We start from the raw sequence: 24,053 nt of genomic DNA, 5'->3' as shown, positions 1-24,053 counted from the left end.
CCGGAAAACTGAGGACTCAGACATCAGGGTTCAGTTCAGTTCAGTTCAGTCGCTCAATCGTGTCCGACTCTTAAAGATCACGGTATCCAGGCTTAAAGCTTAGAAGGAAAAAAAAATCTGATGTTGGCGATGAAGATGTTAACCAAAACCTGGAAGCGAATGAGAACTCTAAGTTGGCTACAGAGAACAGAGATAATGGAAGCTAAAGTGATAGTTTTGATCATCTACGTTTTAATTTTGTTCTTGCATTTATAGTGTGAAGAAAGTATAGCAAAAAAATTAAAAAGTTCTGGGGAGAAAAGAGAATAATATATCGGATTCTATCACCTTCAAATAGCTCATTTTGGGGTTTTGCATATTACCTGCTTTTTGTGTTTAGGCACGCACATTTGAAACATGTTGTTAATGTTTAAGACTGCGTTTGGAGCTGAACCGCCTAGATGAGAATGGCCATGCTCTGCGGCTTACTACTTGTATTATCTGTAAAATGGAGATAATAGTAAATGTTTACAGTGTTGAGGGAAGAATTTGGAGAGAGAACACACGTGAGGCAATTAGTGTGTTAAAGAGTAGCACTTACTTAGGGCACACTTCCAAGTATCACTTCCAGTATTTCTGCCAAGTGAACATATCAACTGATTTCCTGTGTGTGTCAGTCAATAGGCTGATGCTCTCTCAAGGGTGTTTCCCAACTCTAGCTTTCTGTGGTTCTGTGATCCAGCTGGATGGAAGTTTATATGGGTCACTATTTCTGAAAATGTGCAAAGGAGTTGTTGAATATATCCACATTCTTCCCTCTTTTAATTTAACTTCCTTCTTGCTATGTCTGAATCTACTATGTCAGTCTATTCAGATTTATTCCAAACCCAGGTGATTTAATTAAAAATATAAGTCTAATCTCTGTAGAATTGTTTGGTGTGCTAGTAATCAGAACATAAAATGACCTTTAAGTGTTATATTTAATTATTGAATATTTCAATGCATTTAAGCCACAGCACTGCTTCATTCTTGAGGAAGAATTAAGAGTAGAATATCGGCTTTGAGATATCAATATTTCACAAGGGAAGACTTCAAATATCATGAATCAACAGCGTTCATAACAAAGCATCACTCATACAGACATTAAAAAATATACAAGAATGGAACTGGAGGAATCAATCTGCCTGACTTCAGACTACACTACAAATCCACAGTCATCAAGACAGTATGGTACTGGCACAAAGACAGAAATATAGATTAATGGAACAGAATAGAAAGCCCAGAGATAAATCCACGAACCTATGGTTACCTTATCTTCGACAAAGGAGGCAAGGATATACAATGGAAAAAAGATAACCTCTTTAACAAGTGGTGCTGGGAAAACTGGTCAACCACCTGTAAAAGAATGAAACTAGAACACTTTCTAACACCATACACAAAAATAAACTCAAAATGAATTAAAGATCTAAATGTAAGACCAGAAACTATAAAACTCCTAGAGGAGAACATAGGCAAAACACTCTCCGACATAAATCACAGCAGGATCCTCTATGACCCACATCCCAGAATTTTAGAAATAAAAGCAAAAATAAACAAATGGGACCTAATGAAACTTAAAAGCTTTTGCACAACAAAGGAAACTATAAGCAAGGTGAAAAGACAGCCCTCAGATTGGGAGAAAATAATAGCAAACGAAGCAACAGACAAAGGATTAATCTCAAAAATATACAAGCAACTCCTCTAGCTCAACTCCAGAAAAATAAATAACCCAATCAAAAAATGGGCCAAAGAACTAAACAGACATTTCTCCAAGGAAGACATACAGATGGCTAACAAACACATGAAAAGATGCTCAACATCACACATTATCAGAGAAATGCAAATCAAAACCATAATGAGGTGCCATTATACGCCAGTCAGGATGGCTGCTATCCAAAAGTCTACAAGCAATAAATGCTGGAGAGGGTGTGGAGAAAAGGGAACCCTCTTACACTGTTGGTGGGAATGCAAATTAGTACAGCCACTATGGAAAACAGTGTGGAGATTTCTTAAAAAGCTGGAAATAGAACTACCATATGACCCAGCAATCCCACTGCTGGGCATACACACCGAGGAAACCAGATCTGAAAGAGACACGTGCACCCCAATGTTCATCGCAGCACTGTTTATAATAGCCAGGACATGGAAGCAACCTAGATGCCCATCAGCAGACGAATGGATGAGGAAGCTGTGGTACATATACACCATGGAATATTACTCAGCCATTAAAAAGAATTCATTTGAATCAGTTTTAATGAGATGGATGAAACTGGAGCCCATTATACAGAGCGAAGTAAGCCAGAAAGATAAAGACCATTACAGTACACTAACACATATATATGGAATTTAGAAAGATGATAACGATAACCCTATATGCAAAACAGAAGAAGAGACTCAGATGTATAGAACAGACTTGTGGACTCTGGGAGAAGGCGAGGGTGGGATGTTTCAAGAGAACAGCATCGAAACATGTATATTATCTAGGGTGAAACAGATCACCAGCCCAGGTTGGGTGCATGAGACAAGTGCTCGGGCCTGGTGCACTGGGAAGACCCAGAGGGATGGGGTGGAGAGGGAGGTGGGAGGGGGGTACCGGGATGGGGAATACATGTAAATCCATGGCTAATTCATTTCAATGTATGACAAAAACCACTGCAATGATGTAAAGTAATTCGCCTCCAACTAATAAAAATAAATGGAAAAAAAAAGAATCTAAAAAAAATATATAAAAAATATACAGTACAAAGAAAGCAATGTTAGCGAAATGCAAGGGACCTAAAAAAAGTCTTGATCTTTAAAATTCAACCAAATGTGAAACTTTTAAGTCATTTTAAGACCACAAATGTATATCACAGTCCTAGGATTGGTTGTCAATGCTGGAAAATTATGTGTCCCACCTACACTGTAATGTTGAATTTTGAAAAATTATACCCTGAAATGCTTTAAAATTTAATAATACATCTTTGGAGAAATTTTTCAGGTTTTTAATTTATTGCATGAATTCACTCTGTGAAGATGATTTCACCTTTAGCTCGATATTGATTAGCATTTGGTCAATTTCACTGAGTCAAAATTTGTTTTCAGTACACTTCTAAATTTATAATTAAATCTTATCCAAAATTTGACTGGCAAACTAATCCCTTTTCCTGGTTCTAATCCCATTCCCTCACCCAGTTTTACATTTCTCCATGTAATCTACTACTAATAAATTTTCCCACTTATGTCTATTTGCATCCTCATTACTCTCTACCACGTCTACTAAAAGTTGGTACTGGTCATCTGCCTCTACAAAGATGAAGTCACTAGCCACTGAAGCTGCTGACCTTCAACACACTCTGAAAAGAGTTCAGGGTGGAGATCAGGAATGAGGCACTCTGTACCCTGGGAAAAATCGACAGAATGGGCCTTCAGAAAGTTACATATTTTCAGATTTTATGATGCCAAATTCTTGCATCTTCTCATATCTAGAAAACCACTAAAACTGTTAACAGTGATAGATGCTCCGTGTCACTAGCAGTAAGCCTCTGCCAAAATTTGTGCTTGCTTCCATATACCCCCCTTGACAAAAATCATACAATACTGACCTTTCTGCTACCTCTTTAGAACAGTTTATTAGCGTTATTTGACATGTTCTCTCCCCAACTGTAGTCCTTATTTGGCCCCAACTAGCTAACTTGCAGCTCTCATGTTGTGCATTTTCTTTAGTCCACAGCTACTAGAATGTAAAATACAACCACAAGGGCAGGAATTTTTAAATGTCTTGTTCACAACTATTTCCCTAGTGCCTAGAACAGTGACTGGTAGATAAATATTCACCTAAATTCAATTTAACAGTATAAGTCTGGTAACATTTATGCCCAAATCTATCTATCTATGTATATATACATGGGTATTATGTGAAGTGAAATTAACCAGACAGAGAAAAACAAATGCTGCATGTAATCACTTACATGTACAATTTCTAAAATGTTAAATTCATTGAAATAGGGAGTAAAATGGAGGTTTCAGGGGCTGAGAGGTGGGGAAGCGAGGAGAGGCTGATAAAGGTATAAACTTTCACTTATGGGATGACTATGTTTTGAGCATCTAACTTACAGCATGGTGACTAAAGTTAATTTTACTGTGTTGTATACTTGAAATTTGCTAAGACAGTAGCAAACTCTCACCCCTCCCCCAAAAGAAAGAAGAAAGAAAAAGAAAAAGAAGGAATGTGAGGCTGTGGATGTGTTAATTCATTAATTGATTGTGGAAATCATTTCACAATGTATACATACATGAACTCATCAGATTGTACACATCACATATATTATAATTATATTTGCTAATTTTATCTCAATAAAACTGGAGAGAAATAAACCAGGTAACATTTAGGATGCAAATTCAACAGTGTCTGAAAAATGAAGCGAGAGTCTTAATTAGAATGATGATAGCAAGACTATTTTTTCACTCAGAACAAATAGGTTTGTACTGTGGCAAAACAGCCACAAAATTACAGTGGCTTAAAATAAGTGTTTATTTCTTGGTTATAGGCAGTCTACTACAGGACTTTCTAGGCAGTTGTCTTCCATGTGTTGCCTCATCATTCCATGCTATTTTTAATGTTGCAATACTTCAGAGGTAAAGTAGGCTTCCATAGTTATTATTGCACAAGAAGATAGAACATGAAGAATTGTGGACCAGCTCTTAAATGCCTTCACCAAAAAGCAATTCAGCCACCACACTCATATTTCACTGAACAAAGGAAGTCTTATGTCTGCAAGATGGTGGGAGTATTTATCTCATGTGCTTGTAAAAGTAAAAGAGAACTGGAAATAGCAGCACATGTCCATCAGACCAGTCAGCATTAACTAACAGTCAGCTAGTTAACTGTCAGCTAGTTAACTAACAGTCAGCTAGTTAACTAACTGACCAACAGTATATTGGTATCAGAAATGTTTGGTAATGTACCACTACCAGAATTAGCCTGACATGAAGTAGAGCAGGGGTTAAATATAGTTCCAGAAATGCTCAAGGACAGTAAGTATAGTATAGCTCTTTAGGTACAGAAAAGTGGTAGTTATTAGATTCTCCAAGAGAACATATTCTTTAAGAAAAAGTAGAGGAACAAAGTCAGGTTTTAAGGACTATAAATAGGAAGCTGATAGAGGAATAATCAGTGAGATCAGAAGATAACCAAAATAGTATATAATTGTGGAAACCAAGGAAGGAAAGAATTTTAGAAGTGCTAACTATTAATTGTAGTTACAGAGGTATTATAGTATCTGGAAGGGCACTCTGGGGAGAGGCAGCCGAGCACTGATGAGGAATGGCTGGCTGAGTTAGGAAAGCCAGTAGAGGTTATACACTGTGGCGAAATTGGAAAGAAAACTGAAGTTGTTACGATAGGACAATGCGAACAGAGAACAAGATCCCTAACAGTTTGGAGACAGAGGTAGGAGGAGATATATCGTAAATATTTATGGGACAGGTATCACCAACTTCAGAAATCTGCTATTATTTGCTAGAAATTGCACCTGAGCTATATTTTTCTCATTTCATCGTCTTAGCAGCCCTGCAAAGTGGGTATTGTGATTCCCATTTTACAGATGAGGTTATTTGAGTTCAGAGCCAGTAAGCTATGAGTTGGGATTAGAGTTTCATCAATGAGTAAAAGACAGAAGTTAATTTTAAAACTAGAGCTACCTTAATCCCAAACCATTATTTTTCTCTTGGGATACACTGGGCTTCCTAGGGCCCTCTCTCTCTTTTACTAGAATTTGAAAATAAGTATATGTAACTGGAGACTGAATGGACACATGGATCCCTACATATAATGCATTCATTTCTTTCTGTAGAAATGTACCTGCCATTTACTTATTTCCAAGGAATATAATAGAAAAGCAGAAATTACATATTTCTTTAAATAAAATGCAACATGTTACAAAATAGTAGTAGCCTGTTGATGAAGGTGAAAGAGGAGAGTGAAAGAGCTGGTTTAAAACTCAACACCCAAAAAACTAAGATCATGGCACCTAGTCCCATCACTTCATGGCAAATAGATGGGGAAACAATGGAAACATTGACAGACCTTATTTTGGGGGACTCCCAAATCACTGCAGACAGTGACCACAGCCATGAAATTAAAAGATGCTTGCTCCTTGGAAGAAAAGCAATGACAAACCTAGAGAGCATATTAAAAAGCAGAGACGTCACTTTGCAGAGAAAGGTCTGTCTAGTCAAAGCTGTGGTTTTTCCAGTAGTGATGTATGGATGTGAGATTTGGACCATAAAGAAAGCTGAGACCCAAAGAATTGATGCTTTTGAACTGTGGTGCTGTAGAAGACTCTTGAGAATCCCTTGAACTGCCAGGAGTTTAAACCAATCAATCCTAAAGGGAATCAACCCTGAATATTCACTGGCATGACTGATGCTGAAGCTGATGCTCCAATACTTTGGCACCTGATGTGAACAGCTGACTTGTTGGAAAAGACCTTGATGCTGGGAAAGATTGAAGGCAGGAGGAGAAGGGGACGACAGATGATGAGATGTTTGGATGGCATCACCGAATCAATGGACATGAGTTTGAACAAACTCCGGAAGATAGTGAAGACCAGGGAAGTCAGGAGTCCTGTAATCCATGGGTCGAAAAGAGTCAGACATGACTAAGCAACTGAACAACAACAACGACATGATCTCCATCTTGCAGAAACTAAATAGCTAGCAATCTGTCTCTAAGAATCCTGAAATTACATACATCAAAATTTAATACTGGTTACCTTTAAATGGTGAGTATGAGATCTTATTTTCTTAATCTTTTTCCTTTTTCATACTTTCTAAAATGAACGTTATTATTTCGTAAGCATAACTTCTACACAATATATATGATACAATTCCATTTCACATTCTATGTAACAATAAACAATTCCTAAAGGAAATCAACCCTGAATATTCATTGGAAGGACTGATGCTAAAGTTGAAGTTCCAAGACTTTGGCCACCTGATGCGAAGAGCCGACTCATTGGAAAAGACCAACTCAATGGCAATTGAGTTGAGCAAAAATGTACATGAGTTTGAGCAAACTTCGGGAGATGGTGAAGGACAGGGAAGCCTGGCTTGTTGCAATCCACGGGGTCGCAAAGAGTCGGACACGACTGAACGACTGAACAACAACAGACTAAAACGTCACTCTCATCTAAACTATTGGATGGTTAGCGAACGAGTTTCCCCCTCATTCTTAACTTGATTGTCTCAGTGTATTTTTTCTGTAGTTGAGCAGCCAGTGTCCGCTGGCATCCCACAGGATCCACTCCTTGCTTTAAGAAAACAAAGCACGCGCAAGACCTGAGGTCTCGGGATCTCAGTTGGGATTGGAGACAGACCAGGGACAGCACGATCACACAGTCTGGATAAGTGTACAGATCCCTCTTAGCCTAAGAACTGTTGGAAATCCCTCAACTCATCTCTGGACGCTTCCGTTGCCTAGCTACGAGAACGGCCTACCCCTCCCCCTCCCCCTCTTCAAGTCACGCCCCCTTCTCGGCCCCCGGCGGGGGCGGGGAGACGGGCCTCTTCAGCCACTGAGAGCGCCTCGCGACGGGCGGTCCAACGGTGATTGGAGAAGTGTAAGGGCGGTGCTTGGGGCGGGCCTTCCGCGCCTGGGGAAACGTCAGCACGTTGACGCGGGGGTTTTCTCTGGCGGCTGGATAACCCTGCTGGGGTGTGTGGAGCTGCGCCTTTAGTCCCCACTGCGTGGGCGAGGAGCGAGGTTTTCCGCTCGCCTGCAGGCGCGGTTGTTGGGCTTGGTTCTGAGAGTGACCGCCCTCACCCGTCTCCCGGCCTCTCCTCCAGGCCCATTCTCTTCTGGGCCTCCTCGGAGCGGCGGCGGCGTCCCCGAGGACTCGGCCCGGGAGAACTAGCGGCCCATCTCCGCTCCGGGCTCGGATGGGAGGCGGCGGGAGGAGCGGCCTGGGATGTTCAGTCTGATGGCCAATTGCTGCAACTGGTTCAAGCGGTGGCGGGAGCCCGTCAGGTAGGCTGGAGCCAGTTGGCCAGGTGCCTTCCTGGGGGAGGGGGCCAGCTGCGCCCCAAGTAAGGGGCGCCGCCTCTCCTCTCGGCCTCCAGCTCTAGTCTCTCACAGGCCGCTAGGGATGCTTTCGTCCCCAGTTTGATTTATCTCCTCAGGGAGCGATAGGAGGACGTAGCCTTTCTGTTTAGTTGCAGCTAAGTTCTAATCCGTAATACTTATTGTTGTTACAATTAAAATGGGTCCGAATTTCTTAAAAAGTTATGGGTTTTCTCTGAGATCTGCTCTTACTGAAGTGGATCAGTGATGAAAGTAGCCAAATCTGAGCATCAGAAGACCACCCAGTGTACCTGATGCATGATCTCTGTAGTTCTGAGAAGCAAAATAATTTAAAATAAGGGGTGTGTGTGTGTGTGTGTGTGTAAAGGTGACTGGACAATCAAGGGGCTTATTGGTGGGTAAGTGAGAGTTGGTTGTGGGTGTACATGTATGAAAGGCTGATCAGTTCTGAGCAATGATGAAAAGTTTTTACTGCAGAACTTTATATAACTATGAAGGTTTCTACACTTGATCTGAGCTCAAAATTAGAAAAAAAAAATTAGAAAAAAAAAAAGTTATGGGTTTTGTGTGTGTGTGTGTGTGTGTGGAATTGGAGACTATCCGTTGTGTATTTTTCCTCTGAAACTTTTGTAATGGGATTTTTTTTAAAAAAATAGAGCATTATGAGATGTTTTTCATAACATCCACAAACACCTTCCCACTACACACACTGTTTTGCTTGAGGACTTGGACTTGATATCTTTCTCCACTACTTAATTATATGACTTCCCACTTTTGGCTCTACCCTCCTCGTATTAAAAGAGAGTGATAATATCTGTGCTCTAGGAGTGTTGAATTAAATGATAATAACTGAGGGAAGGTGTTCTTAACTGTAGTGTAGCTTCAGTTTTTACATGAGATCTAGTTAAGCCCTTCAGTTGAAAAAGTCCACTTTTTAACATTTCGTTTTAAATGTTAAATATATTAATATTTAGAGCCCGCTACTTGGTATTCATTCATTTATTGAGAAAATATCACGTGCCAGGCACTGTGCTAGGAAAACGTCAGTGAAACTTATGGTTTTAAAATTGAGCTACTCGGAAAAAAAAAAATTAAAAATAAAAATAAATAAAATTGAGCTACTCATCCTATAAAGAAACCTTAAGTTTGTCTTTACAAATAATGTTGTTTTTAAAATAATTCTACTTTAGAATTAAGCCAAGGGTAATTTATAGCAAAAGTTTTGTGTTTTTTTAAATCATTAACATTTCAAATAAGTATTTGCCATAAGGATGAACTATTCTTTAAAGAATGAAAAGGTATCCGTATAAGGAAAAATACATGTCTGTATTTGGAAATTTGCTTTAAATGAAACTTTTGAATTCTTCCATTATTGAGTCTTAAATGGATGTGAATCTTTTAAGTGATATGATCAACTTTAAAGAATCAAAGATGTGTTGGGTGTGTAGACTGATTTAATTTCTTTTCGACATAGCCTGGTCTGATTGCAGCCTCTACTAAGCCTGGAGGATCATTCATAATAGGTGGTCCCTTGTTTTTCTCTGTGTCTGGTTTTTAAAAAATATATTTTATTTTTCTAAGGAGACCACAGTAGCAGCATGTGTCCTTTTAACTAAAAACACTCAAAAACCTTTCACTCCAAAGAAATTTTCAATTTAATTCATTATTCTTTGTGTTTGCTTCTCTCAGGAGTTGTAATGTAATAATCTTTGGGATGATTAAAGAAAGTACAGAGTTCAGAGAACAGAGACTGTATTGATTGCTGAGTAGAAAAGAAAATTGGATTGGATTTGATTAATAAAGCCAATTGAAATTTAACCCTATAACTCAGTTTATTTTCTTTAATAAATAGTAGTATCAAGATCTGTGCTGTCCAATAGGGTGGTGATAGCTGCATATGACTGTTGAGCATTTGAAATGTGGCTAGTTGGAATTGAGATGCTATAGGGCTTCCCAACAGTGGTAAAGAATCAGTGGCTCAGTGGTAAAGAATCTGCCTGCCCATGCAGGAGACACCTGTTCAATCTTTGGGTGGGGGAGATCCCTTAAGAAGGAAATAACCTCCCACTCTAGTACTCTTGCCTGGGAAATCCCGTGGACAGAGGAGCCCGGGAGCTGTAGTTGATGGGGTTGCAAAAGAGTTAGACACCACGGAGCACACATGCGTGCAAAGTGTATAGTACAAAGTAGATTTTGAAGATTTATTACACAGGAAGGAAAAAGGTAAATATCAGTCTTTTTTTTTTTCCAGTTTGATTACATGATGTTTCATGTTTTATTTTCATTTTTTAAAATGCAGTTACTAGAAAATGTAGCCTTGTATATATGGCTTGCACTGTATTTTTTATTGGACCTCATTAATCTAGATCATGGCCTAATATGAAGGAATAAAATCTCTCAAAGTTTGATAGAGCTAACTGTCAGAGAACTTAAAAATAAATGAGTTATACCATCTTTTAAGTACCGTGTTGATGCCTGGTTCATAATAATGGCTGAGTAAATATTTGTAAAGTATTGTATGTAGTTTGATTACTCCTTTGCAAATCCATAGGTAAACAATACTAGCAGGTAGTCCATTTGCCAGAACAAATGGGAAATGAGCAAACTGATTAAAAATATATCCAATTTTGTGGCTTTATGATATATTGCTCTGTAGTTTTTATGTTTTAGGCTATACTACTCCTTCGGAGAAGGCAATGGCACCTGACTCAAGTACTCTTGCCTGGAGAATCCCATGGACGGAGGAGCCTGGTAGGCTGCAGTCCATGGGGGCGCTAAGAGTTGGACACGACTGAGCGACTTCACTTTCATTTTTCACTTTCATGCATTGGAGAAGGAAATGGCAACCCACTCCAGTATTCTTGCCTGAAGAATCCCAGGGACGGGGGAGCCTGGTGGGCTGTTGTCTATGGGGTTCAGAGTTGGACACGACTGAAGTGACTTAGCAGCAGCTCTTTATTGAGGAGAAGGCAATGGCAACACACTCCAGTACTCTTGCCTGGAGAATCCCAGGGACAGCGGAGCCTGGTGGGCTGCAGTCTTCGGGGTCACACAGCACTGGACACGACTGAAGTGACTTAGCAGCAGCAGCTCCTTATTGAGATTCCCCTTCATGTTTATATTTTATGAAGATGTGTTTGCAAATGTGAGGAGTGAATGTGTGTAAGAGAGAAGATGATCATTAATACACTCTTCTGAGGTTACTTTGCTGACTTTACACTGCATCCTTTGTATTTACCTATTTGTCCTTACTTAGATACTCTCCAAACAAGCATATTATTCTGGAGTTTGGAATCAGGGATTATATTGCATAATCAGAATGTGTGGATAGGACCACGGCAGGAGTCAGAGGTCAAGTGTTCAAGCACCAGTCTAGGACAGGAGTCAGACCAGAATGCCAGGGAATTCAGGAATACCATATGTACTATTGTTAACCACCAGAGAGAACCTAAACGTAGGCTCTGCTGCTCCATAAAGTTAACCTTGAATAGACTGAAAGCTAGACTCATAGATAAGTGACTTTCTCCTGTAGAATCAGAGGGTTTTTTTTTTTTTAACTTTTTGAGTTCATGATACAGTGATCAGAGCTAAGAGGTTAACATTGGTACAGTGCTGTTAACTAAATTATAGGTTTTATTCTGAGTTCACTTGTTTTAACACCTAATGCTTTTTTTCTTTTTTTTTCCGGTCCAGGATCTAGTCAAGGATTCCACATTGTTTTGTTGCGTTTTGGTTCTCTCTCAGTCTGTAATAGTTCCTCGTTTTTTCTTGTCTTTCATTACCTTGAGACTTTGAAGAGTACTTGTCAGTTGTTTTGTAAAATATCCCTCACATTGTTTTCTTGTGATTTGATAAAAGTGCTGCTGCATAATTGGGTAAAGGAATACCATGGAGGTGAAATGTCCTTTTCAGTACATCATATCAAGGGGTACCTGATTTTGATACATCTTATTACTGGCACTTAATTACTGGTACTGCTACTTAATCACCGGGTTATGGTAGTGTCTACCAGATTTCTCAAAGTAGTGTTTTGAGTCATACAGGTTTTCATCTGAATCCTAGGAGTTTTGGCACTTTCCCCCTAGTCAAGTGTGCATAATTTTTGTCTTGCAACTTTTTGAGAAAGAAAATTTATGCAAGTACTTGATGCTTTGCACATAGTAGTTACTCAGTAAATAATAACTCCAATCTTAGGAGACAAGTGCTGATTAGTAGGTTACTTTCCTTAATTCTGGAGGAGGAAATGACAACCCATTCCAGTACTCTTGCCTGGGAAATCCCATGGACAGGGGAGTCTGTGGGCTACAGTCCATGAGGTTGCAAAAGCTGCACATGACTGATCGACTGAACTACCACTTCCTCAATTCATTTTGCACTTGTCAGCATAAATACCCTTCCCTTCCTCCCTTTCTGTTAGTAGAAGGGCTCCTTGTCCAAGGCTAGTTCTAGGAACAAATTAGTTCTGTTTATTCCTTTTCTTCCCATTTCCTGGTGAACCTCAGCCATTCAGCGTTCAGCCAGAGATCACAGAAGGAACTTCTTGGATGTAAGATTAAACCTAAATTTTTATCCCAAAATTTATTGTCCAGTTTGATCATCAAAAATACAAAATGTTTCTCTTTTGTCTCCAGAGCTTTGCTTCTGTTCTTTCCTTAGTATATAAACATATGTAAACCTCTCTTACCTAAAGAATAAAGCAAATGAAATGTTTCCTAATGTTGCTGTAAAAATTGCTATTAACTTAGTGACTTAGCTAATTATTCTGCAGTTCTGAGATCAAAGCTCTAAAATGGATCCGCAGGGTTGCTTGTTTACCTTCTGGAGGCTCTAGGGGAGAATATTTTTCTTTGCCTTTTCCAGCCGAGAAAGAGGCTGCCTACATTCTTGGCTTGTGATGCCCTTCCGTCATTTTCAAAGTCAACATCATAACATCTTCTGTCTTCTGTGATCTCCTCTTCCTTTTTATAAGTAAGAAGCCTTGTAATTACATCGGGCCTACCTGGATATTCCAAGAAAGGCTCCTCATCTGAGATCCTTGGCTTAATCACAACTACAAAGTTCCTTTTACCAGGTACGTTAGCACAGTCACAGGCTTGGGGAATAAGAATATGGACATCTTTAGGAGGTGGTGGTTCTGTGTCTGCCATTCTAAACAATCCTGTGCCTGCAGCCACTGTCCTTCCTCCTTCCCTTTACTTCAGACTTAACAACTGACCCCGTATGACTGGTACTTTCTCAGCTTCCTCCCCTCTCATGCATTCCTGAGCTTCCTGCATTACCCAGACCCTTCAGTTTTTCTTGCTACACTAGATGCTGTCTGGTTATTAAATCCAGTGGATACTTTTCAATCTTTTGACATCAAATAACACTTAAGATCACTCTCTGGTTGGGAATTCTCTGATATATTTTTCTTAATTTTTTTCTTAGCCTTTCTATTTAACCTATTTCCTTTTCTGTCTCTTTTTGCCAGTCTTTAGTCTTTCTTCACCTGACTCCTGAGTTTCCTCCAGGATCTGTCTTCGACTCTCTTTTCGTCTTCTACATATTCTCTCTTTGTGGTCAGTCTCATAAGATAGGACGTCAGCTACCACATCACCATTGATTCTCAAGTCCTTATTTCCAACCCAAAGACTTAACCACCACTTGAAGACTTACGTATCCAATTACCATAGACTCTTCAATAGCAGCACATCCAAAACTGAACTTAGGTCTTCTTTCATGGTGAATTGCTTCTGCCTTCCTCTTACCCAGCTCAGAAGCCGAGAGTAATCCTGGACACCTCTTTGTGCTTTGTTATCTCAAATCATCAAGTCCTTTGGTTTTTTTCTTACTGAATACCACTTGTATGTTTTGCGCTCTTTCAGCCTTTCCATACCATTGCTCCATTTTAAATAAGGCTTCCATTATTTCTCTCCCAGATCTCTTTGACGGACTTTCCACTATTCCCCTCAGATTTATCCTCCTCACTGTCAATAGTCTTTTTAGTATGCTGCTGTTTTTAAACCTTGAGTCTTTCCTAATTGCCTTCAGGATCACATCCAAACTTATTACTTAGAGGATACTTGTGACTTGACCTGAGCCTGGCTATATGAACTCATCATAAGCCATTCTTTTTTCTTCCTGTCATTCCAGATTTGGAGTATTTAAATTTTTTAGTTCCTACATTCCTGCCTGAATGCCCTTCTTCATCTTCTTTTTTATTTTTTTGACTATTCCTCATCATGCTTAAATCTCATTTGGGAGAGTCTTTCCTTCAGGAAAGTTTCTTTGCGTTCCAGCTAGATTCTTTACCTTGCATTGTGTTTGCTAAGTAACCCCATGTATTGGTCTCTACTTATCCATGTATTGTAATGTTTATTCAACTTCCCTAGTAATCTAGGATGTCTCCAGGAGAGATGTTGTTATTTAAAAACATTTAAAAGTAATGTGTGTTTATTGTTTTTTAAAGTAATATATTTATTACTTTATTGTAGTTTATTGTAGAACCTTCAAGCCACAGTTAAGCAGAATGGGGCAAATTTAAGTTAACTCACAATCTCATCTGCCAGAGATTACCACTTTTTGCATTTTGGTGTAGAATGTCTTATATACGTGTAAATATTTTTAAACAGTAGTGAGATAGTGGAGTGCTATTTCATAGCTTTTTATTTATTTATCTTGCCTTAATGCATAGTTAACATCATTTTGTATTGTTGCATATTTTTTGTTTGACATCTTTTTGTTAATAATAGCAGAGTAATGTGTTGTATTAATTCACCAAGGTGTGTCTAATCATTGCAGTTATTAAACATTTAGAATGTTTAAAATGTTTTACTATTTCAGAAATGCCTTGCTGAGCATCCTTATATAAATGTTTTTTGATTGGGATTCTAGATCAAATGATCTAGAAAAAGTTTAAGTTTTATTATATATATTGCCAAATTACTCTTCAGACAGGCTTCTTGTTTTTTTTTTTAAACCAGTTTCTATTCCTACCAGCAGGGTGTAAGAGTGCTATTTTCCTTAAAAAAAAAAATAGGAGCTGTCACTTCTTCATTTTTCTAGGTTAAGGTGGATATGTTAGTTTCTGTTTTCTTGATTACAGATAAGATTGTTTCCCCTTGGATATTTGTACTTCTTTTGAGAATTTCCTGGAGATTCCCTTTGCTTTTTTTACTATTGGGAGAGGTTCATTTTCATATTGCTGTTTCTATGGGAGATTTTAAGTGTTTATACTAGTAACCCTTTCTCTCTAATACACGTCACAGATATTTTTCTTTTGTTATGTTTTTAAATTTTTTGGTGGTTTTTGAAGTATAAAAATTAAACTTTTTAAATTCATTCATTCATTGTATCATTCTTTCAGTGTAATACATAGAAAATTCATCATCCCTCCAAGATTATATTCACTTGTACTTTCTTCCTAGTACTTTATGTTTTAATTTTTAATGTTTGAATCTCTCTTGAAATTTATTTTGTGTAGAGGGAGCAGCCTTTATCTGGAACACAAGCCACTGCTGTCGTTACTCAGTCACCAGGTTGTGTCTGACTCTGTGACCCCAGTGAACTATAGCATGCCAGGCTTCCCCGTCCTTCACCTTCTCCTTGAGCTTGCTCAGACTCATGTGCATTGAGTCAGTGATGCCATCCGACCTTCTTATCCTGTCTCCCCCTTCTCCTCTTGCCCTCAATCTTTCCCAGCATCAAGGTCTTTTCCAGTGAGTCAACAGCCAAAATATTAGAGCTTCAGCTTCAGCATCAGTCCTTCCAATGAATATTCAGGTTGATTTCCTTTAGGACTGACTGATTTGATCTCCTTGTAGTCCACGGGACTCTCAAGAATCTTCTCCAACACCATAGTTCAGAAGTACCCTTCTTTCTCTCACATCCATACATAACTACTGGAAAAACTGAAGTTTTGACTAGACGGACCTTTGTTGGCAAAGTAATGTCTCTGCTTTTTAATACTCTTTCTAGGTTTGTCATAGCTTTTCTTCCAAGGAGTAAGCGTCTTTTAATTTCATGGCTTCAGTCATCATCTGCAGTGATTTTGGAGCCCAAGAAAATAAAATCTGTCACTGTTTCCACTTTTCCCCCATCTGTTTGGCATGAAGTGGTGGGATTGGATGCCACCATCTTCGTCTTCTGATGTTGAGTTTGAAGCCAGCTTTTTCACTCTCCTCTTTCACCTTAATCGAAAGGCTGTTTAGTTCCTCTTAGCTTTTTTGCCATTAAAGTGGTGTGAATGTCTGAATTTATGATATTTCTCCTTGCAATCTTGATTCCAGTTTGTGCTTCATCCAGCCTGGCATTTCGCATGATGCACTCTGCATAGAAGTTAAATAGGCAGAGTGACAATATACAGCCTTGATATACCCCTGTCCCAGTATTGAAGCAGTCCATTGTCCCATATCCAGTACTACCTGTTGCTTCTTGGCCTGCATACAGGTTTCTCAGGAGGCAGGTAAGGTGGTCTGGTATTCCCATCTCTTTAAGAATTTTCCATAGTTCGCTGTTAATCACACAGTCAAAGGCTTTAGCGTAGTCAATGAAGCGGTAGATTTTTTTTGGAATTCCCTTTGCTCTTTCTGTGATTCGGTGAATGTTGGCAATTTGATCTCTGGTTCCTCTGCCTTTTCTAAAATCAGCTTGTATATCTGGGAATTCTCAATTCATGTACTGCTGCTTGAAGGATTTTGAGCATAATCTTGCTAGCATGTGAAATGAGTGCAGTTGTATGGTAATTTGAATATTCTTTGGCATTGCCTTTCTTTGAGATTGGAATGAAAACTGACCTTTTCCAGTCTTGTGGCCACTTCCATGGTTCTCAGTAAATTTCTGGACCCTGTCAGCAGGTCCTCACTCTTACATATTGTCATCTACATATTCAGAACTCCAATTATTTATACTAAGTAGCATCTAGTTGCTGAAATATTGCATATAGTATGATAAAGTACGCCACGTGCTCAGTTGCTCAGTCGGTTCTGCTTGCAGCTCCTGGACTTTAGCCCACCAGGCACTCTGTCCATGGAATTTCTCAGGTGAGAGTATCAGTTTGGGTTATTTTATATTTTGTATTCCAGGGGATTTTCCTGACCCAGGGATCGAACCTGCATTGGCAGGTGGATTCTTTACCACTGCGCTACCTGGGAAGCCCTGTGGTAGAATATGTAAGAGTTTAAAGATGACGTCTAAGATTCCTAGTAAGGGTTGCAAGCAGAATTTTGGAAAGGGTGTAATTTTATTTGGGTCTTGAAGAAATTTGTGATTCCTGTATTTTCCCTGAGCATGATTTCAGGAATAGCCCACCTAGAGAGGCAGAAATTAGCATCAGTTTAAAGGAAGGAATTTTGGCAGCAAGAATTATGTAATGTAATTTAAAATAGTTAAAAAAAAAAATTGCCTGTATTTAAACCAAAAGAAAAATGTAATCAGTACTCATGTGCTTGCCTCCCTAGGTTTTACTGATATTAACCTTTGGTCATCACATTTGTTTTTTTTCCTGAAGAAATGGATAAACCTTTGAAGCTCTCTGCACCCTATTTGTCTCCTACAACTTCCCACTAGCTACAACTAATTTCTTACTCATCTGTGTTTTTCCTTGTCACAATTCAGCCTACCAAAGCTTTACTTCAGATTTATTTGTAAGTTGTTATTCACCATTGCCATGTCTAAGAGAAGAGACTCAAATGTCACACTAAGCAATGTGGCTTGTTATTTTCTGTGTATCAGTGTGGTATCTGGTAAAACATGCTTGACATAGTATGTTATCTCTGCTAGGGGAAGCAGTCCCCTATAAACCATCTTTCTTGGTTTAAGTTAATGTAACTGTAAATCCTAGACTATTTATGGAAATTGCTGATTCTTATTTAAGTAAGCTGTACATGCAGATTAGCAGGGATTATCTGATGTGCCGTGGCAGAACTGGAACTTCTTACATTTCTTTTTATCCTTTTACAGCGTCTTGTTTATTCACAGTAGGAACCTCAGAATTTTAGGAGAGAAAGGGATCTAGAGATATCCTGATTCTACCTCTTTATTTTTTATTTTTCGTTTTTATTTTTAAAAATAGTCTTTATTTTTAGATAAATTTTAGGTTTACAGAAAAACCGAGCAGAAAGTACAGCGAGTTCCCACACACCCTCCCTCCTCTTAATTTCCACTGTTACTAGCATCTTGCATTAGTGGGGTGTGTGGGTTACAATCGATGAACAGATAGAGACGTATCATTAGCTAGTGTCCACAGTTTACACTGTGCCTTTATGTTGAGGTTTTCTTTTATTTTTTTATAGTAATATTTTAGGAATGAACAAGCAGACAATAAGAATTTCATTTGATCAAGCTTCAAAGGCAGCATATGACCCTAAGTTTGGTCACCTTTTTAGTACTTCATAAATTTAGATAGTGATTTTGGTGCAGTATTATCTTGAACTGTACAATCAGAATTAAAATACCAGAAAATAGTAATTATAAAATAATAGAAAAATAAAATCACAACATAAATGGTTTGGTAAGTTTTTTCATTTCATTAATTCTTTTTGTGGGAGGTTTTTTTGTTTTCTCACACACACGTCATAAGGCAGTATTTCCAGGTCCCTTTTCATATGTATTTGTTATTTGCTAATTGTTCCATACTTTTAAATATTTTAAGTAATAAATACAAGTTCTGTTGTGTTCAATTTTGCTTTAGTTTTCTCAGTGTTCTATTTTAACTTGCATAACATTTTTGAAGTTAGAAATATCTTTTATGTAATTATCTCATTTGAAGTATTGTCTTCCTTAGTTGACAGATGAGGAAGTTTAGAGTTGTACATGTTCAAAAAAAAGTTCAAAAAATTGTAATAATACCATTCAGAAAAGATTCAGAATTCACATGTTTTCTGAGTCTAAGTTCAAAATGCTAGTATAATATGACTTATATTTCTGGCATATTAATTTGTTCATCTTTCACATAAAAAAGGACCCTGAGATATAATGTATATAAAAGTCTTTGGCTCTCTAAGTCCCTACTCTTTTTTTCACTCAGAATTATTTTAGTTTTAAAAATATTTCTCACTGTTGATTATTGTATTGAAACCACAGCATATAGATCTACTCAGAAAACTTTGATTTAATGTTAGAAAATTAATGTAGGTAATTTTAATTACATTATCTAATATTGAGCTGTTACTTTGAAGATTTGTATAAGTTGAATCCATTACAGTACAGTCTCAAAGTGGTATGTTTTAATTTTACTTAGTTTACTTAGCAAATAAAGTGAAAGTCGCTCAGTCCTATCTGACTCTTTGAGACCCCATGGACTAGTCCATGGAATTCTCCAGGCCAGAATACTGGAGTAGGTAGCCTTTCCCTTCTCCAGGGAATCTTCCCAACCCAGGGCTCGAACCCAGGTCTCCCACACTGCAGGCGGATTCTTTACCAGCTAAGCCACAAGGGAAGCCCAACAATACTGCAGTGGGCAGCCTATCCCTTCTCCAGTGGATCTTCCCGACCCAGGAATCAAACTGGGGTCTCCTGTGTTGCAGGCAGATTCTTTACCAACTGAGCTATGAGGGAAGCCCAGGGATCAGAAAATACATTTATATTATTTCATTCAGTAAAAGTACAAGGTGAATGCTCAGCACATTTGATCCTGGGGCTGCAGAGTTAAGACAAGTTCTAGTTGAGAGGACTGAATTAAAAGTTACATGAGAAAGTTAAGGTTTGTTTGCTGTGATAACATGCCTGGTAGAGAAGACTAGGAAGTTCCCAGCCTTAAAGGCCTGCTGGGGAGTGACAGGAGAGGAGGCTGCAAGAGTTTGCACTTGATTCTGTTTAAGGATTTTAAACAGAAAAATGTCACTGTTAGCTTTTTCATTAACATCATAATTAGATTTTATTAACAGCATGCAACTCATTACCTAAGTTAATCTACCTGTTACTAGGTAATCTACCTTGTCTTAGCTCTAACAAGTAGGTTATGATTGGGATACACTGAAACGTGGGGAAAAAATATTTTGATGAAAATGAGCCAGACAACCTGACTCTCTGGTGTATATCTGTGTGTGAGTATACATATAAATGTGGGTAAATTTTAGGATAAACAAGATGGTTCCAGTTGCCCTTTAAATTAATAATTGTTTTTACAAATCACTGTATTTAAACTTCCCATAGAAACTGCTGTTAACTAACTTACTAGCACTGTAACTTTGGGTAACTTTGATCTTCTGTACTTTCAGGGATGGCATGAAAAAAGATAATAGGGTAAAATAGCTTTGAACTATCAAGACAAATTATGAAATAAATTCAAAGCATTGGTATTGTAAGGTTTGTAAAAAGCTGAGAGCATTTATTTCTGAGGTACTTAATTGATGGCAGTTACCAAAAAGATTCCTTTATTTTGCAAAACTCTGTAGTGTTTGATACTGTTTGTCTCTTAACCCTTCAGGAAACTGTTCCCATCCCAACATCATTTTTGGTCTCAATTCTTTCTGGCTGCAATTGTAAGAGTTTCTTCAAAGGTTCTTAGGGTTCCTTGTCCCCTGTCCCCTGACTCTTCTTCCTTCTGTGCTCTTCCACCTATTCCTGTAGTTTTAATTAGCATGTATAATAATCTCATAATCTTGGTTCATATCTTTCCTCCAGCTTCAGACTTCAATGTGAGACACCCACTTCTGTCAACATGTGCAAAACTGAACCCATTAATCCTCCTCCGTTACTTAATCCCTTTCCATCTCTCTGGTCTCATTTTGTAGACTCCTTGTCTTGAATTTTATGCTGTAGTAATAGGTTGAGCTATAGCTTGAGCACTTACTGTGTGCCACAGGCATTGTGCACTTTGCTTGCAGGTCTAACGTAATTTCACCATATCCTATGGGATATTTTTATTATCCCATTTTACTGATAAAATTCTGGGAAGTTAAATAATGTGTCCAGGTCATATAGCTTGGAAGTGACAGTTCTGGGGGTTGAACAGAGGTTGCTCTAACACCAAATTGGTGACTATATATCAGAATACCCATTATCACTATTTCTGATACTTAATACTAGCAGAAACATACTGTACTTCCTACAACAGAGTCCTTTCCTTCTCAGCGTTTCTGGTTTGGTATATAATTCAAGACTCAATGATAACTGTAAGAAGAGCAAAGTGATCACTTCCAGCTTCTGGGAAGGTTCACCTTATTAACTATTTAATGGTTCTTGTTTCTTAACTAGAAGTATGTCAGGTTCCCTTTAGATTCAGTACATAGTTGTATTGAGTTGTGGTTGTGTATGCATGTTCTCCTTTTGCTTAAGGCTGCTTTCCAGAGGTCTGTTCTTAATTGCCTGGATTTAGCAACTCAGCACCCAGTTCTTACCTTCTCGGTGTGGTGTCTCAGGCAGTGTTCTTAGTCTGGAACCTCTTCATACTTCCTCCTATTCTCACCTTTCTGTTCCTTGGCAAACTTGTGCAGTTTACGAACTTAGCTGAGGCATCATCGCTTGTGTAAGAAGCTTCCCAGACCTTCTCCTGTATCCCTAGGCTGAATGAAGTCTTCTGTTCTGTATTCCCTGAGCATCTTGTGTATATGGATAAGGATTTTAAACTTTCATAGTGTCACAATGTACAGACATTTGTTCACATTTTAGTGACTGTCATTAGAAGAGACGCACTCTGGGATAGAAACCATGTCTCAGGCATTTGCTCAGGCTCTTTTGTGTCTCTAGTGCTCAAATGCCTAGTTTACTTTTATTGATTACGACTGTCGAGCTAAGTGACAAAATGTTTACTTTTATTGCTGCTGTCCACTTTCAAGACATTATAAATCTAAGAATACTGTATATTATTTTTTCAATTGAAGAGCTAATGTATTCAATCAATAATCAGAAGACATAGTCTTTTATATCTCTCTGTTGTGATGTAGCATCACAGCCAAATTGTTCCCAATCAATGATAATTTTCCATATTTTAAAAAGTTGTAATGACATATACATTTGGTATATGTTAGAGTGAACATATTCAGTGTTTAAGAGTTCCATAGAATTTTGAGTGATAGTTGATTGTTAGCTTTTTAAACCCATTCTGTTCTGAAAATATAAGTTTAATTCATTGTTATCAGGCATGGCAGTGATCCTGCCTGATCCTGCTAGTGTTATATTTTTTCATTAAGGCTTTAGTCACCTCAGATATTTAATTAAAACCATGTTTTCAAGTATATGGCATAATGATCTTAAATATTGACTATGTACTCGCAGGGATAGTCAACATAAAAATATAAATCCAGAAAGACTTATTTCGTGCAGTTTCAGCATGATTATAATTTTTCAAAGTGATTTTTATGTTTGGAGAACGTTTTTTGTTTGACTCTAATATTCTGTTTTAAAAAAGAAAGCCTTTAAGATAAAATCTAACAATTTTCCTTGGTAACTGCTTTAAGAACAATGTTTCAAAATGTATTAGTTCAGTTCAGTTTAGTAGCTCAGTGGTGTCCACTGCTTGCGACCCCCTCTGACTGCAGCACGCTAGGCTTCCCTCTCCATCACCAACTCCCGAAGCTTTCTCAAACTTATGTCCATCAAGTTGGTGATGCCATCTAACCATCTCATCCTCTGTTGTCCCCTTCTCCTGCCTTCAATCTTTCCCAGCATCAGGGTCTTTTCAGATGAGTCATTTCTTCCCATCAGGTGCCCAAAGTATCGGATCTTCAGCTTCAACATCAGTCCTTCCATTGAATATTCAGGACTAATTTCCTTTAGGGTTGACTGGCTGGATCTCCTTGCAGTCCAAGGGATTCTCAAGAGTTTTCTCCAACACCACAGTTCAAAAACATCAGTTCTTTGGCACTCAGCTTTCTTTATAGTCCAACTCTCACATTCGTACACGACTACTGGAAAAAAACGTAACTTTTACCCCGTAGACGTTTATTGGCAAAGTAATGTCTCTGCTTTTTAGTATGCTGTCTAGGTTGGTCATAGCTTTTCTTCCAAGGAGCAAGCATCTTTTAATTTCATGGCTGCAGTCACCATCTGCAGTGATTTTGGAGCCCCCCAAAATAAAGTCTGACACTCTTTCCACTGTTTCCCCATCTATTTGCCATGAAGTGATAGGACCAGATGTCATGATCTTAGCTTTCTGAATGTTGAGTTTTAAGCTGACTTTTTCACTCTCCTCTTTCACTTTCATCAAGAGGCTCTTTAGTTCTTCTTCACTTTCTGCCTTAAGGGTGGTGTCATCTGCATATCTGAGGTTATTGATATTTCTCCCAGCAATCTTGATTCCAGCTTGTGCTTCATCCAGCCTGGCATTTCACATGATGTATTTGCATATAAGTTAAATAAGCAGGATGACAATGTACGGCCTTGATGTACTGCTTTCCGGATTTGGAACCAGTCTGTTTTTCTATGTCCAGTTCTAGCTGTTGCTTCTTGACCTGCATACAGATTTCTCAAGAGGCAGGTCAGGTGGTCTGGTTTTCCCATCTCTTTTAAGAATTTTCCAGTTTGTTGTGACCCACAAAGGCTTTAGTGTAGTCAGTGAAGGGGAAGTAGATGTTTTTCTGAAATTCTCTTGCTTTTCCCGTGATCCGTCAGATGTTGGCCATTTAGCCTCTGGTTCCTCTGCCTCTTCTAAATCCAGCTTGACCATCTGGAAGTTCTCGGTTCACATACTGTTGAAGCCTGGCGTGGCATACGTCCTGTTGGAGGAGGTTGCCGTTAGCTCCATTTAGTCACCGAGCAGATGACCACAAACTGGAGAACAGTTACACCAAAGAAGTTCTCACACTGTTGTAAAAGTTCTCGGGCCCACAGCAGATTTCCCGACTTAGGGATCTGGCAAAAAGCCTGAGAACCCCTGGGGAATTTGACTGTGAAGACCAGTGTGATTTGATCACAGCACTTGCACAGGACTGGGGAAACAGACGCTTGGGTGGCACACACAAAACCTTGTGTGCACCAGAGCCCAGGAGAAAGGAACAGTGACCACACAAGAGACTGAGCCAGACTTGCCTGTGAGTGTGCAGGAGTCTCTGGC

General features: G+C 38.6%; 1 protein-coding gene and 2 non-coding genes across 5 annotated transcripts in view; all 3 read left to right on the top strand.

The window, feature by feature from the left end:
• The first annotated feature begins 7,665 nt into the window (after window positions 1–7,665).
• Window positions 7,666–24,053, top strand: part of ARL13B (ARF like GTPase 13B) — a 79,450-nt gene continuing 63,062 nt past the window's right edge. For all 3 annotated transcript variants that reach the window (XM_070455035.1, XM_020889383.2, XM_020889381.2), the window contains exon 1: window positions 7,666–8,026. In XM_070455035.1, coding sequence (XP_070311136.1) covers window positions 7,968–8,026 — 59 coding nt within the window. In that variant the 5' untranslated portion in view covers window positions 7,666–7,967. The remainder of the gene's footprint in view (window positions 8,027–24,053) is intronic.
• Window positions 8,319–8,398, top strand: LOC139031166 (small nucleolar RNA U2-19). Its single transcript, XR_011483570.1, has one exon. It is a non-coding gene; the product is annotated as a small nucleolar RNA U2-19 (small nucleolar RNA).
• Window positions 8,530–8,601, top strand: LOC139031165 (small nucleolar RNA U2-30). Its single transcript, XR_011483569.1, has one exon. It is a non-coding gene; the product is annotated as a small nucleolar RNA U2-30 (small nucleolar RNA).

Source organism: Odocoileus virginianus, chromosome 25 (assembly GCF_023699985.2).
Source record: "Odocoileus virginianus isolate 20LAN1187 ecotype Illinois chromosome 25, Ovbor_1.2, whole genome shotgun sequence".
NCBI lineage: Eukaryota > Metazoa > Chordata > Mammalia > Artiodactyla > Cervidae > Odocoileus > Odocoileus virginianus.
The sequence above is the reverse complement of the archived record's forward strand: the minus strand, read 5'-3'. Positions and strand labels throughout refer to the sequence as shown.